General features: G+C 38.0%; 1 protein-coding gene across 1 annotated transcript in view; it reads left to right on the top strand.

Annotated features, from left to right (window-relative positions):
- The first annotated feature begins 8,779 nt into the window (after positions 1-8,779).
- pdcd4a (programmed cell death 4a) overlaps positions 8,780-14,418 on the top strand; it is a 30,028-nt gene continuing 24,389 nt past the window's right edge. The window contains exons 1-2 of the mRNA XM_052137315.1: positions 8,780-9,013; positions 9,173-9,246. Coding sequence (XP_051993275.1) covers positions 9,201-9,246 — 46 coding nt within the window. The 5' untranslated portion in view covers positions 8,780-9,013; positions 9,173-9,200. The remainder of the gene's footprint in view (positions 9,014-9,172; positions 9,247-14,418) is intronic.

Below are 14,418 nucleotides of genomic sequence, written 5' to 3'. Positions count from 1 at the left end.
CACTGTATGTTTCACACTGTAGAGTCAAAGGAACCGGCTCATTAGAGTAATTTGTTTGGGAATCAGTCTACACTGGTCACACTGTATGTTTCACACTGTGGATTCAAAAGAACTGGCTCATTAGAGTCATTAATGTTGTAATCAGATTACACTGGTCACACTGTATGTTTCGCATTGTAGATTCAAAAGAACTGGCTCATTAGAGTCATTAATATTGTGAATCAGATTACACTGGTCACACTGTATGTTTCACACTGTAGATTCAAAAGAACTGGCTCATTAGAGTCATTCATTTGGGAATCAGACTACACTGGTCACACTGTATGTTTCACATTGTAGATTCAAAAGAACTGGCTCATTAGAGTCATTCATTTGGGAATCAGACTACACTGGTCACACTGTATGTTTCACACTGTAGATTCAAAAGAACCGGCTCATCAGAGTCATTTGTTTGGGAATCAGTCTACACTGGTCACACTGTATGTTTCACACTGTAGATTCAAAAGAACTGGCTCATTAGAGTCATTAATATTGTAATCAGATTACACTGGTCACACTGTATGTTTCATACTGTAGATTCAAAAGAACCGGCTCATTAGAGTCATTAATTTGGGAATCAGACTACACTGGTCACACTGTATGTTTCACATTTTAGATTCAAAAGAACTGGCTCATTAGAGTCATTAATTTGGGAATCAGACTACACTGGTCACACTGTATGTTTCACACTGTAGATTCAAAAGAACCGGCTCATCAGAGTCATTTGTTTGGGAATCAGTCTACACTGGTCACACTGTATGTTTCACATTGTAGATTCAAAAGAACCGGCTCATTAGAGTCATTAATTTGGGAATCAGACCACACTGGTCACACTGTATGTTTCACATTTTAGATTCAAAAGAACTGGCTCATTAGAGTCATTAATTTGGGAATCAGACTACACTGGTCACACTGTATGTTTCACACTGTAGATTCTAAAGAACCGGCTCATCAGAGTCATTTGTTTGGGAATCAGTCTACACTGGTCACACTGTATGCTTCACACTGTGGATTCAAAAGAACTGGCTCATTAGAGTCATTAATGTTGTAATCATGACTACACTGGTCACACTGTATGCTTCATACTGTAGATTCAAAAGAACCGCTCATTAGAGTCATTTGTTTGGGAATCAGTCTACACTGGTAACACATGCTAGCATTGCCTAGCGAAGTGCTAAAACATGCTAAAAACGTGCTAGCATCATGCTAACACATGATAGCATCGCCTAGCGAAGTGCTAAAACATGCTAAAAACGTGCTAGCATCATGCTAACACATGCTAGCATCGCCTAGCGAAGTGCTAAAACATGCTAAAATCGTGCTACAATCATGCTAACACATGCTAGCATCACCTAGCGGAGTGCTAAAACATGCTAAAACATGCTAGCATCATGCTAACACATGTTAGCATCGCCTAGCGAAGTGTTAAAACATGCTAAAAACGTGCTAGCATCATGCTAACACATGCTAGCATCGCCAAGCGAAGTGCTAAAAGATGCTAAAAACGTCCTAGCATCATGCTAACACATGCTAGCATCGCCTAGCGAAGTGCTAAAACATGCTAAAATCGTGCTAGCATCATGCTAACACATGCTAGCATCGCCTAGCGGAGTGCTAAAACATGCTAAAAACATGCTAGCATCATGCTAACACATGCTAGCATCGCCTAGCGAAGTGCTAAAACATGCTAAAATCGTGCTACAATCATGCTAACACATGCTAGCATCGCCAAGCGAAGTGCTAAAAGATGCTAAAAACGTGCTAGCATCATGCTAACACATGCTAGCATCACCTAGCGAAGTGCTAAAAACGTGCTAGCATCTATCTGTCTGTCTATCTATCTATCTGAGGGTCAATATCTATCTATCTATCTATCTATCTATCTATTTGAGGGTCAATATCTATCTATCTGAGGGTAAATATCTATCTATCTATATCTATCTATCTGAGGGTAAATATCTATCTATCTATCTCTCTATCTATCTATCTGAGTGTCTATCTATCTATCTATCTAGCAACTAAGTTAAACTTTTAACTACTTTAAACTATAAACTACTTTAAAATTCAAACTAATTTAAACTTTAGACTACTTTAAACTTTGAACTAATTTAAACTTCAAACTACTTTAAAATTCAAACTAATTTAAATTTAGACTAATTTAAACTTTAAACTAATTTAAACTATAAACTAATTTAAACTTCAAACTACTTTAAAATTCAAACTAATTTAAACTTTAGACTAATTTAAACTTTAAACTAATTTAAACTATAAACTAATTTAAATTTCAAACTACTTTAAAATTCAAACTAATTTAAACTTTAGACTAATTTAAACTTTAAACTAATTTAAACTATAAACTAATTTAAACTTCAAACTACTTTAAACTTCAAACTTTCTGGTCCAAACTTTCACAAGCCAACTTAAAGTTTGTCTCGACGAACTTTTTCTAGTTTTAATTACATTACTTTCATATATATATATATTTGAGCATCTAACCTCACCCCTACCCTTAACCCTAAACACTGCCAAAAAATGACAAAAAGCACATTATTAGTAGGCCTACTCCAAACAACTAAAATAGGATTGCAGACAGTTTTCCTATCAACATGTGCTACAGGGCTTTCATTGTTGTGCATCGTCTGCGTGTTTAAATCAGTGTCTCCTTCAACAGATCTTCAGTGACATGGAAATCTTTGTATCCATCCCCTGCATTGTACTTTTCAATTACTTTTTCCACAGATGCTTAATGTTAAAGTTGTGCCACAGTGCAGACCAGAAGTTGGACCTTCCAGATAGAGGTGTGTATTTACATCAATCAGCCACAACATTTAAACCACCTGCCTAATGTTCTACTGGAAACTAGAGGTCAACCTCCACTGGAATCTAGAGGTCAACCTAGAGGTCAACCTCTACTGGAATCTAGAGGTCAACCTAGAGGTCAACCTCTACTGGAATCTAGAGGTCAACCTCTACTGGAATCTAGAGGTCAACCTAGAGGTCAACCTCTACTGGAATCTAGAGGTCAACCTCTACTGGAATCTAGAGGTCAGCCTCCACTGGAATCTAGAGGTCAGCCTCTAGTGGAATCTAGAGGTCAACCTAGAGGTCAACCTCTACTGGAAACTAGAGGTCAACCTCCACTGGAATCTAGAGGTCAACCTAGAGGTCAACCTCTACAGGAAACTAGAGGTCAGCCTCCACTGGAATCTAGAGGTCAGCCTCCACTGGAATCTAGAGGTCAACCTAGAGGTCAAACTCTACTGGAATCTAGAGGTAAACCTCTACTGGAAACTAGAGGTCAACCTCCACTGGAATCTAGAGGTCAGCCTCTACTGGAATCTAGAGGTCAACCTCTACTGGAAACTAGAGGTCAACCTTCACTGGAATCTAGAGGTCAACCTAGAGGTCAACCTCTACTGGAAACTAGAGCTCAACCTCCACCGGAATCTAGACGTCAACCTCTACTGGAAACTAGAGGTCAACCTCCACTGGAATCTAGAGGTCAACCTAGAGGTCAACCTCCACTGGAATCTAGAGGTCAACCTCTACTGGAAACTAGAGGTCAACCTCCTCTGAAATCTAGAGGTCAACCTCTACTCAGAGGTCAACCTCCACTGGAATCTACAGGTCAACCTAGAGGTCAACCTCTACTGGAAACTAGAGGTCAACCTAGAGGTCAACCTCTACTGGAAACTAGAGGTCAACCTAGAGGTCAAACTCCACTGGAATCTAGAGGTCAACCTAGAGGTCAACCTCTACTGGAAACTAGAGGTCAACCTCTACTGGAATCTAGAGGTCAACCTCCACCTGAAACTAGACGTCAACCTCTACTGGAATCTAGAGGTCAACCTGCACTGGAATCTAGAGGTCAACCTCCACTGTAAACTAGAGGTCAACCTCCACTGGAATCTAGAGGTCAACCTAGAGGTCAACCCTTACTGGAAACTAGAGGTCAACCTCCACTGGAATGTAGAGGTCAACCTAGAGGTCAACCTCTACTGGACTCTAGAGGTCAACCTCTACTGGAAACTAGAGGTCAACCTCCACTGGAATCTAGAGGTCAACCTAGAGATCAACCTCTACTGGAAACTAGAGGTCAACCTAGAGGTCAACCTCCACTGGAATCTAGAGGTCAACCTCCACCTGAAACTAGAGGTCAACCTCCACTGGAATCTAGAGGTCAAGCTCCACCTGAAACTAGAGGTCAACCTCTACTGGAATCTAGAGGTCAACCTCCACTGGAATCTAGAGGTCAACCTCTACTGGAATCTAGAGGTCAACCTCTACTGGAATCTAGAGGTCAACCTCCACTGGAATCTAGAGGTCAACCTCTACTGGAATCTCCAGTATTGCGATGACAGTGACATCTGTTGGTCTTGGTGGAGACTGTACCTTTTGAAAATCCACAAATCCAACAGAAATCATACAATAGAAAATATCTAGAATGTTTCTCTCTCTCTCTCTCTCTCTCTTCAAATCTATAGTTTGGAGATCAAAGAAAATTTAAATTATATCACATTCATCAGACGTAAATTGTTGTAAAATTGTTCTTGTAGGGTAGCACCGATGTATGAGTTTATAACACATCTTTAACTTGATTAGAAATAAAAATGTATTATTTTATTAATACAAAACAATTTTATTTGACCAAAGCCTGGCACCCCACTCGCAATTGCCATTTTGATAATTTTTGTCTTGGGCACAATTTAATTTTTTAGAGGTGGAACCATCTCTGTGCAACCGCAACACACGGGAGACTTTACATGTGCACACACCAAGATCGCTGCACCGATTCTAGGGTCCCGAAGGTCCAGGGGGCCCCACAACAAATTCTAAACTGTATTTTTTAATAGGAAAGGGGCCCAGAGCAATGTAACAATGCAACAGTCAGAGGGCCCAGAATAACTTGCTACGGCCCTGAGTGTCACTGTATCCACTCCCCTCCGTTAATCTATCCACATGTCTTTCTACACCAACGCCCACACCTTATCGCAGTTAAAGTCATCCACATCAATGCATTTAGACAAGAGGCGATGTCATACTGGAAAAGAAAGCATGGTTTCTCCTATTATTTGATTCTTAAGTAAGGCATTATTTACCAACAACTGTTTTAAACAGATGGAGATGTGGCACAATCCGAAAGTCCCTTCGCTTGCACTTATTTTGCCGTGACTAGGATACCATTATGTGACAAGAATTCTTCATAATTAAAAAGGACACCTCTGTTTTTAAATAACTGAATCAACATTTGGTCATGGAGAATTTTTGTCACATAATTTGGCATTTCCACCTAGAGGCGGGACTTTTCAGAGCAGTTTTCACTTAGATCATGAATACTAATTAGGTAAGACTGACATTGATTTGTAAAGCTTCCTCAGTCGACATGCAGTCTCAGACTCATACATGCGTACAGCAGACGTGCATGCACTGGCCTGCAATGAGAGAGTTACAGTAGTCCAGAGGCAATAGTCTGAGAGAGGCTGGACAGAGGGCTTGTAGGCCTGTTGTAAGGGAGGTCCTTACCAGACAACACTGGCAGCAACTTCGCCTATGGGCACAAACCCACCTTCACTGGACCAGACAGGACTGGCAAAGTCGACACTGACGAGTCATGGTTTTGGCTCACCAGGGGTGATGATCGGACCCGCCATGGTCTGGGGCGGTGTGTCACAGCATCATCAGAGTGATCTTGTTGTCATTGCAGGCAATCTCAAAACTGTGTGTTACAGGGAAGACATCCTCCTCCCTCATGTGGTACCCCTCCTGTAGTCTCATCCTGGCATGACCCTCCAGCATGGCAATGCCACCAGCCATACTGCTCGTTCTGTGCGTGATCTCCTGCAACACAGGAATGCCAGAGTTCTGCCATGCCCAGCGAAGAGCCTAGATCTCAATCCCATTGAGCACATCTGGGACCTGTTGGATGGGAGGGTGAGGACTAGGGCCATCCCCCCAGAAATGTCCGGGAATGTGCAAGTGCCTTGGTGGAAGAGTGGGGTAACATCTCACCGCAAGAACTGGCACATCTGGTGCAGTCCATGAGGAGGAGATGCACTGCAGTACTTAATGCAGCTGATGCCACACCAGATACTGACTGTTACTCTTGATTTGGACACATTATTCCATTTCTGTTATTCACATGTCTGTGAAACTTCAGTTTATGTCTTAGTTGTTGAATCTTTTTATGTTCATACAATGTTAATTTTGCAGAAAATAAAAGCAGTTGCATGTGAGAGGACGTTTCTTTTTTTGCTGAGTTTAGACAGAAGAACTGTGGCGAATTCTCCAAGAAGCTTGGAACATCATATCTGCCAACAACCAAGTTAAACTGTGTCCAGGTGTATTTAGGAGAATTGGGGCTGTTTTAAAGGCAAATATGGCACCATCATACATTGATTTTTTTTATGTTTACTGGACTTTGTATGACATTACTTGATAAATGAAAACTATTTATGGCATTATTTTTGAAGACATTCTCACTATGCAACATTTTTCACAAGTGCCTAAAATTTTGCACAGTACTGTATATATACAATTTTGTCATTCTTATGTGAAAATGCACTCATACCTTTTATATTGTTTTTCCAGCACAACCGTATGGAAATGACTGTAGCATGTTTGTGTTGATGGTAAGACGTACAGTATAATTGTGGTTTATTAATACTCTGCTTTTGCCCTTTAATTACTTATTTTTCATTTATAGTCTGCAGTGTACATGGTGCTGGATGCCCCATTTGACTACACAATTGTGAGTGTTAGTAATGTTTGTAGTACCTTTGGGATGATGTAATTCACAAGGGGCATTAACTTATGTTTTGGGCAGTTGGACATGGCAAATCTGAGGAAATGGTGGTGTGTGATGTTGATGGAGAACTTTGGACTGCATGGATAGGTACAGAATTGTTTGTTTTTGACCTAGAACTATTCTATCACTGTTTTCAAGCCATGGAAAAATGTTTGCCCACTAAAACGAGGAGCCCAAAGCCTTCATGAGAGCTGATCTCCAACCTGAATTTAGTTTGAGGAAATCTCTCAGTTGAGCACTCTAATGACCTCATTGGTTCAGTTCAGCTGTCTCAGATTGTTTGCATGGAGGATGAAGAAGATGCGGAGGCCCTGGACGGGTTCCTCATTAATCATGATGCTGTGTTGTCCTCATTGATGTTTGTTTTTACATTTATACAGGACATGCATACATTTCTGGAGCATGATCTTTGACCAAATGTAGAATCTACTGCTGAACAGAACAAAGTTGAGTAATTGTAATAATAGTTTATTTTAACTATTGCATATGTGTTAATAACATATGTATTATGTTAAATAGTCCACATTGTTTCTTGGTGGTGTTATAGGAATATCATGCTTTGTGTTTTATTTAATGTATTATTATTTTTATTTATTAAAGTCATAACAATCAACAACTGTCTTGTGTTAAAGTCTTTGAAATACTGGAATGGCAAACTTCTCAGCATATTAACATATTGAACCTGGAAGCAGCTCATGCTTTAATGCTGTTTTAAGCAATCAATGAAGTTATTATAGTGGTACATATGGTCTATAGTGAAGAAATATACACAGGTGCTATTTCAGGTTCAATTTAATTCGTTTTTAATCATTTGTCTGAGGTGAAACAACTTAAAGACACATTACCCGCGTAACACACGTTCTCTAAAGGCTGAAGAATATAAAATATGAACGTAAACAACAAAAGGTGAACTTTAATTAGCAGCAGGCATGACTTGCGCATGTATTTTGTCAGTATTGCATTCATTTTTATTCGCCCATCCTTTCACAAAGAGACATTACACACCGCATCCCGTCAGATCTTTGATATGCTTAGTAATCGGATTTTATTAGAGTAGACGGTCAACATAATGTCCGTGAACTATGATTTATATACAATCCTGATCAACCAGTCCCGATAGTAATATTAAAAAGTCGTAAGCTCCATCCCATGGTATTTAAAAATCCACCTCGTAAAACTCACTGTGCCTTCAGTTTGTTTGTAAACAGTAACTTCATCCATTTTCGATTTCCGACAGCGTGTTTCCGGTTTCGACATCGCGAGAGTATGTGACGTCACAGCAAAGACTGCGTGCGTGAGTGCATCTCAGTACGCATGCGTGAGTCTGAGAGTGCGTATGCATGTCCCCCCCTTTTTTTTTTAATTGAACAAAAGACTTACAGGGGATACATACATCACACACACAAAAAAACACTTAAGAAAACAGAAAACTCGAGGTAGAGCAAGGCAATAAAATACATTTTCAAACTAGATACAGTAAACACAGATAGTCTACTAAAAATAATAATAATAATAATAATCTAATCAAACTAAATAATATGAAGAACAAAAATTAATAATAAAAAAACAATAACAATAATAATTGTCACCTTCAGGAAATCAGGAGGTAACTCTTATAATGAAACCATATATTTTTTTTAAATCAACAGAAGAGAGTCATACAATAATTTTAGATCGATACGGAACAGCCTAAAATTGGGCTTAGAATCGGTGACTTTTAAGCTGTCCACAGAGAGTTAACAGTTTTAAACTGTCATACATCTCATTTGACCCGGAGTCGCAAAACAAAAACAGTACATTAATTATTTCAAAGATAATTTGTTTGTTGTTAATAAGGGTTCTTCTAATCCAAAATGCATCTGCGTGTCTTGATGCGCTTCAAACAAATGAGGGCGTAAGTCACGTTACGTAATTAATATGCATGAGCCTCACGCAACGTCGCAACTCACGTGACGTGCTCTGAGCTGAAGTTGAAAACATTGTCCATGATATTGCTCTGTCTCTGCAATTCGAATGCAAAACACATTTTTGTAAACGTTTTTTTTTTTACTCAGATTGATAAAGCAAAGATAAAAAACGTTTTACGGATCATCTTATTTCCCTTAAGTGCTGTTTAATCAACCATCACACTTACTACATTTAAAGTGACAAGCGAGCCTTCAAATTAAGGTGAGCCTAACCATGCAACGCATTTACGATATAAACGTAATTTAAAAGGAACCAAATGATTTAATCTGACAAAACAGCCTATTTGTTTTAGTCATGTAAATGAAGTAAGTTTGCACGTCTGATATACATGTAAGCAATACTTGTTTCCGTGATCTTTAGGCTTAGGAGGACCGTAAACAAGCGTGTAATGGCGACTGAGATTGAAGCATGGACTACTGGCCCTCAAAACGACGGTAAGTACATTAAACATTGCTTTTTAACAGCTGCGTGCTTTTGCATGGTAATTACCTTTGACTAATGAATATAATGGAAGTTGGTCTTTTAATGCGTAGTTTTTGCAGACGAGATTGGCATTAGTTGCTGTTATGCTTTACCATGTGCTCTGGCATAGGGTCTTAAAAATCCAATGTGTGGTATAAATTAATGCAAAACAATTTTTTTTACATTTAGTTGCCTATTCCTCATATTGCGCTTGAGATTAACTCGAGTTAATTTCATGCAAAACGATTTCCGGAATAGGTTTTTGTTCCAGAATGTTTTCCGATACATATAAACTGGGCAAACGAGGATTGATCTCCTCAATAATCACATATATGATCTATGCTATCACTGTTTTTATTACCAAGCGAACGCTGAATTGAAGTACACAAGCCTGTAAAATTGTCAAATTGGCTAATTACCCATTGGGTCTTTAACCCTTGTGCGACCTTGAGGACATTTTTGTATTTTCGATCATTTTGTCTGTGTTAATGCCAACGGCATACATTTTACCCAAGGTGTGTATTTTTGGGGAATTTTGATATTTCAACCTCAGTTCCTATAATGCATCTATAATAAACTGTGTACACAAAATAGTCACACTCAGGACAAAAATGTCCCGGTTGAAGCATATTAAAACTGCAATATTTGATCCCAGTGTCATTAAAGCTTAAAATCGTGAATTCTATGATATTATTCTTTCATTCCAGAGCCCTGGATTAAAAATTTACTTTTTAATATTTTCCACCAGATGGCACAATTTTTCTCAAGTTTATCCTATGGAGCAAATACAAGCTTTTCCCCTATTTTCTGTTTGCTGTATTATAGAGACCTGCAGGACAACTGAATAAATTATGCAGATAAAATTGCGTTGGTGTGTATTTGTGTGTGTGTGTGACTTTGTGTGTGTGTTGGTATTGATATCAGAGTGTGTTTTGTATGTGTGTATTGAGAAATGTGTTTGTGAAAACAACAGTGGCATTATATAAACAAACTGCCATTTAAAGGGTTAAACTCCTGAGAATAAATGAATATTTTGTAGTTATGATCAGGACTGATGTTGGTTAAAAAATGTAAGTCAGTGAAAGTGGAAAATAATATTAATATAATTTTTATGGCAGTTTTTTTGATGTGTGCGAGATTTTATTTGATCTGTCACGGCACAAAAAAATTATAATGCATCGAAATCAATGTTGTTGCTAATCATTGACATATCCCAGACTGTGATAATCCAAAATAAATAAATTAATAAATAAAATTCCCCTTAGCATGTATTTTATGCAATATAATAATTTTTATTTTGTGTTTGTTTTTTTCATAAAAACAACAGTGGCATTAAGTAAACAAACTGATATTTAAAGGGTTAAAATCCTGAAAAAGAATGAATATTTGGTAGTTATGATCAGGACTGATGCTGGTTAATGAAAGTGAAAAATAATATTAATATATAATATTTTTATGGCAATTTTTTGACTGACATTTTTGTTGTCTAAGGACCTCTGAGTAACTTTTTTTATTGATGTGCAAGGGTTAAATATCTTTTGTATCACATTCACCTGTATTTGACATGAAATATATCATTAAACGTCTTTGTTAAAGCTGAAGTGTGCAATTTTTGTAAGTGAAGTGTAATGCAGTACTAAGTTATTAATTACTGTAATTAAATTACTTTTTCATTAAAAAGGAAAGTAAGGGATTACTCTTATTTTTTCACTCATTTACTGAAAACAATTCTATATAAACAATAGTGAATTTAAAATAAAAATGTAACGTGTAATGTTGAAATGTTATCAAATTGAACGCTGTCCCTTTAAATTCTTTGGCCAGTTCATGAATAATTTATTAGATTTTTATATGATTTATTTGAAAGAATTAAAAGCACAATTTCATGTCCATCCTTGTATTTTTCATCTGGTCGAGGTTGACGAGGGTTTTAGAAAGTAATTAGTAATGCAGTTACTTTTCAGTCAGAGTAATTAGTACAGTAATCTAATTACTCGGTAGAGATAGTAATTAATTACTTTTTTAGAGTAACTTACCCAACACTGATTTTTGTGCAAAATAAACATTAGCCATGTCCGAAAATACTTCCGTAACTGTTTTCCTGAGCAGCCGCTGGGCTGATTATGATTCTAATGGCCTGTTTTCATTCTCAGCAATGCAAAAATGACCAAAACGAGCAATCCAGACGGATAACTCTTATTTGATGGAGTTAATCCATACCACTTTACAATAATTACAATGAATATATCCTAACATTGCCTTGTATTATGTGCAACACATGCATATCTGTTAACATCTCAAAAAATGTAGTTTAGTGTTTTATGACTTTTTAAGAGAACCCATATGAGATTATTTATTTATTAATGCTTTTATTGCAGATGAGATGCACATCCTCTCTGCTGGTTCAGGATTTCTTCCTCGAGTGTTTATTGTCTGTGGTTAAACAGCTTTCTTGCATTAGCACCAATTGTTGCGCTGGTTTTGGTGACTGCAACAGCTCCTGACATGTGATCCAAAGCTCGTATTTTATTGGTCAGTAAATTGGCACACTTTGCGTGTATTTTGGAACGAATGTTCGCTCCAGGTGTGAATGGCTCTTTAGGAACCCATTGTTTTGATTCAAAACGTTGATCGCGGTGAGAACGTGGCGAAGTCTTTAATGCCGTGTCAAACTCATGTGACTGCAGAACACAAAGGAAGATAATGTGGAGATATGTTTATATCCATACAGTGCAATTCAATGGGGTCCAACACTTTAAGGTCATAGGCATGTTCACATACAACGCGTTCACGTTCACATCTCAATGCTGATAGTCTTTCGTGACAACGCGTCATGCGAATTAAGTGATTTCACATGTTCGCGTCAGCGTGATTTTGCATCTCTTTGCATCTTTGCATTGACTTTGTACTGTATGTAATCACGCTACGCGAAACGCTCGCTTCGTGTTGTATGTGAACGCATCATAAGGCAGCAGAAAAGTAATCAATACGACTCGAGCGGTTTAATCCATGTCTTCTGAAGTGTTACGATTAGTTTTGGGAGAGAAACATATTATATTATAAGACTATTATTGACTTGTAGTCCTATAAAGAACAGCATATTTTGAGGTTATTGCTAAATACAAATAACTATGAAGTTTGAAAGTGTAGCGATATTATTATTATTCGGAATAATGGGTCTGTAAATTTAGACACATTTTCCATTTCCATGGAAACAGCAACTCCTTTTATCTAACCAGCATATGTTTATGTAAACAAAGGTTTTAATATTTGTATTGTTATATTAGATATTATATATGTTATATTAGAATAATGTGTAAAGAGATTAAAATCCGTTTGATTACCATTATTCTGTTACAAACAGTCAGAAGAACTAAAATGACCCGTTCATTTAATATTAATATTATGATGACCACTTAAAATATTATTTTTTTTTGTGTTAATCTACTGAAATAAGCCATAGTTGTCAAAAACAGATAAGACTTCATTCTGTCATTTCAGACGGTTACATATTTGACAGTTAAAGGGCTTCAACCACACCCGTCTGTCTCCCATTTTGCACTTGAAACTGAAAAGAAGGAACAACATTAGGAGGTTGAGTGACTTTGGCTTTGTTCACACTGCAGGGAAATTTACATTTCTTCTTTCTTCACAAATCCGATTTCTTAGACTGAGGGTTCAAACTGCAGTGGTGGTGGCGGCGTAATGGCTAAAGCACAGGGCTGTTAATCAGAAGGTTGCTGGTTCGAACCCCACAGCCACCACCATTGTGTCCTTGAGTAAGGCACTTAACTCCAGGTTGCTCCGGGGGGATTGTCCCTGTAATAATGGCACTGTAAGTCACTTTGGATAAAATCTTCTGCCAAATGCATAAATGTAAATGTTCTGACTGCAGTCGCTTTCGCTAGCACGTCCACATTAGTAGTCATAGTTAGTGGTCGACCGATATATCGCCGAGGCATGCTTTCTTTTCTCACCAATTTGGAATAGCCAATTCCCAATGCGCTCTTAAGTCCTCGTGGTGACGTAATGACTCGCCGTTTATACCGGGACATCGTGTATTTTGACCAAAATGATGACGTCCCATACGGGATGCCTTCTCCGGTATTTAATCGGGCAGCAAAACGTCCCGTATTAAAGGGTTGGTTGGCACGGAGATGAAAGGTGCCATTCATGACACATGGGTGCGTTCCATTCTCCTCAAAGATTTAGTAAATGGCCTTTTTGAACGTATTTTTGAAGCCATTATTATTGAAAATTCTGCTTGGCATCATTATTATTTTCCCTTCGTAGTGCCCTGTGAAGGCATCATTTAAGCCACTTGGAATGCGTTATATGTCACTCAAATAACGTTCCACATTCGAACGTAGTAATTTGTTTAAACGTTTAAATGTGAGTGAAATCATCGCGCTGTAGATCCGTGAACACGATGACGCCATTTTCTCCTTCAGGTTGCTATTAACTAGAATTACACGAGGCACGGTGATATGCAGCTTAATCGTTGTGAATTATTAAAAACCCTACCAAAATGCATTGCTTTTGAAACATAACTGGAACATTTGCTTATAACAATCTGTTGCATGCTACTTGTGTTAAAGGAATGCTTCACAAAAATGACAATTCTCAATTCTCTGTGTATTTGAATTTTTATGCATTGCATTTTGAACAGTAACACTTCTGCTTTGGACCTACTGCACCTATTTTTGTGTTGCTACTGTTGTCAATTGCATTTATGCAGACATGGTTACTGTGGTTCTTCCTCTGACTGTACTGTTTAGGACTGGTGTATTTATTACCTCAAGGCCACTCCTACTGTTCTCCTGTGAACGTCAACACCCTCCCCACCCTAGCAGGACATGCACTGCCATATGGAGTCAGCCTAGGCAATCGAAATCAGCAGTGTCAGCGTTTCTGGCTCCTCGTGCTGCTCTACTCAGTCCTCCTGTATTTCTTCATTTTCTTATTCTTTGTGTAGTGCAGTGAAAGCAGAACAATCTTTAGGTACACTTTAGGGATAGATGTATGGAAAAACTTGCAAGGAATGTTATGTTTTCACCCTCATGTGTCTTCAAACCTGTATGAACCTTTATTTCCCCATGGTGTATCCCTTTAAAGCTGTGTTGAGTTTGTTTTGTGAAGTAGCC

The sequence above is a fragment of the Xyrauchen texanus genome, chromosome 11 (assembly GCF_025860055.1).
Source record: "Xyrauchen texanus isolate HMW12.3.18 chromosome 11, RBS_HiC_50CHRs, whole genome shotgun sequence".
Taxonomy (NCBI): domain Eukaryota; kingdom Metazoa; phylum Chordata; class Actinopteri; order Cypriniformes; family Catostomidae; genus Xyrauchen; species Xyrauchen texanus.
This window is presented reverse-complemented; position numbering and strand designations above follow the sequence as displayed.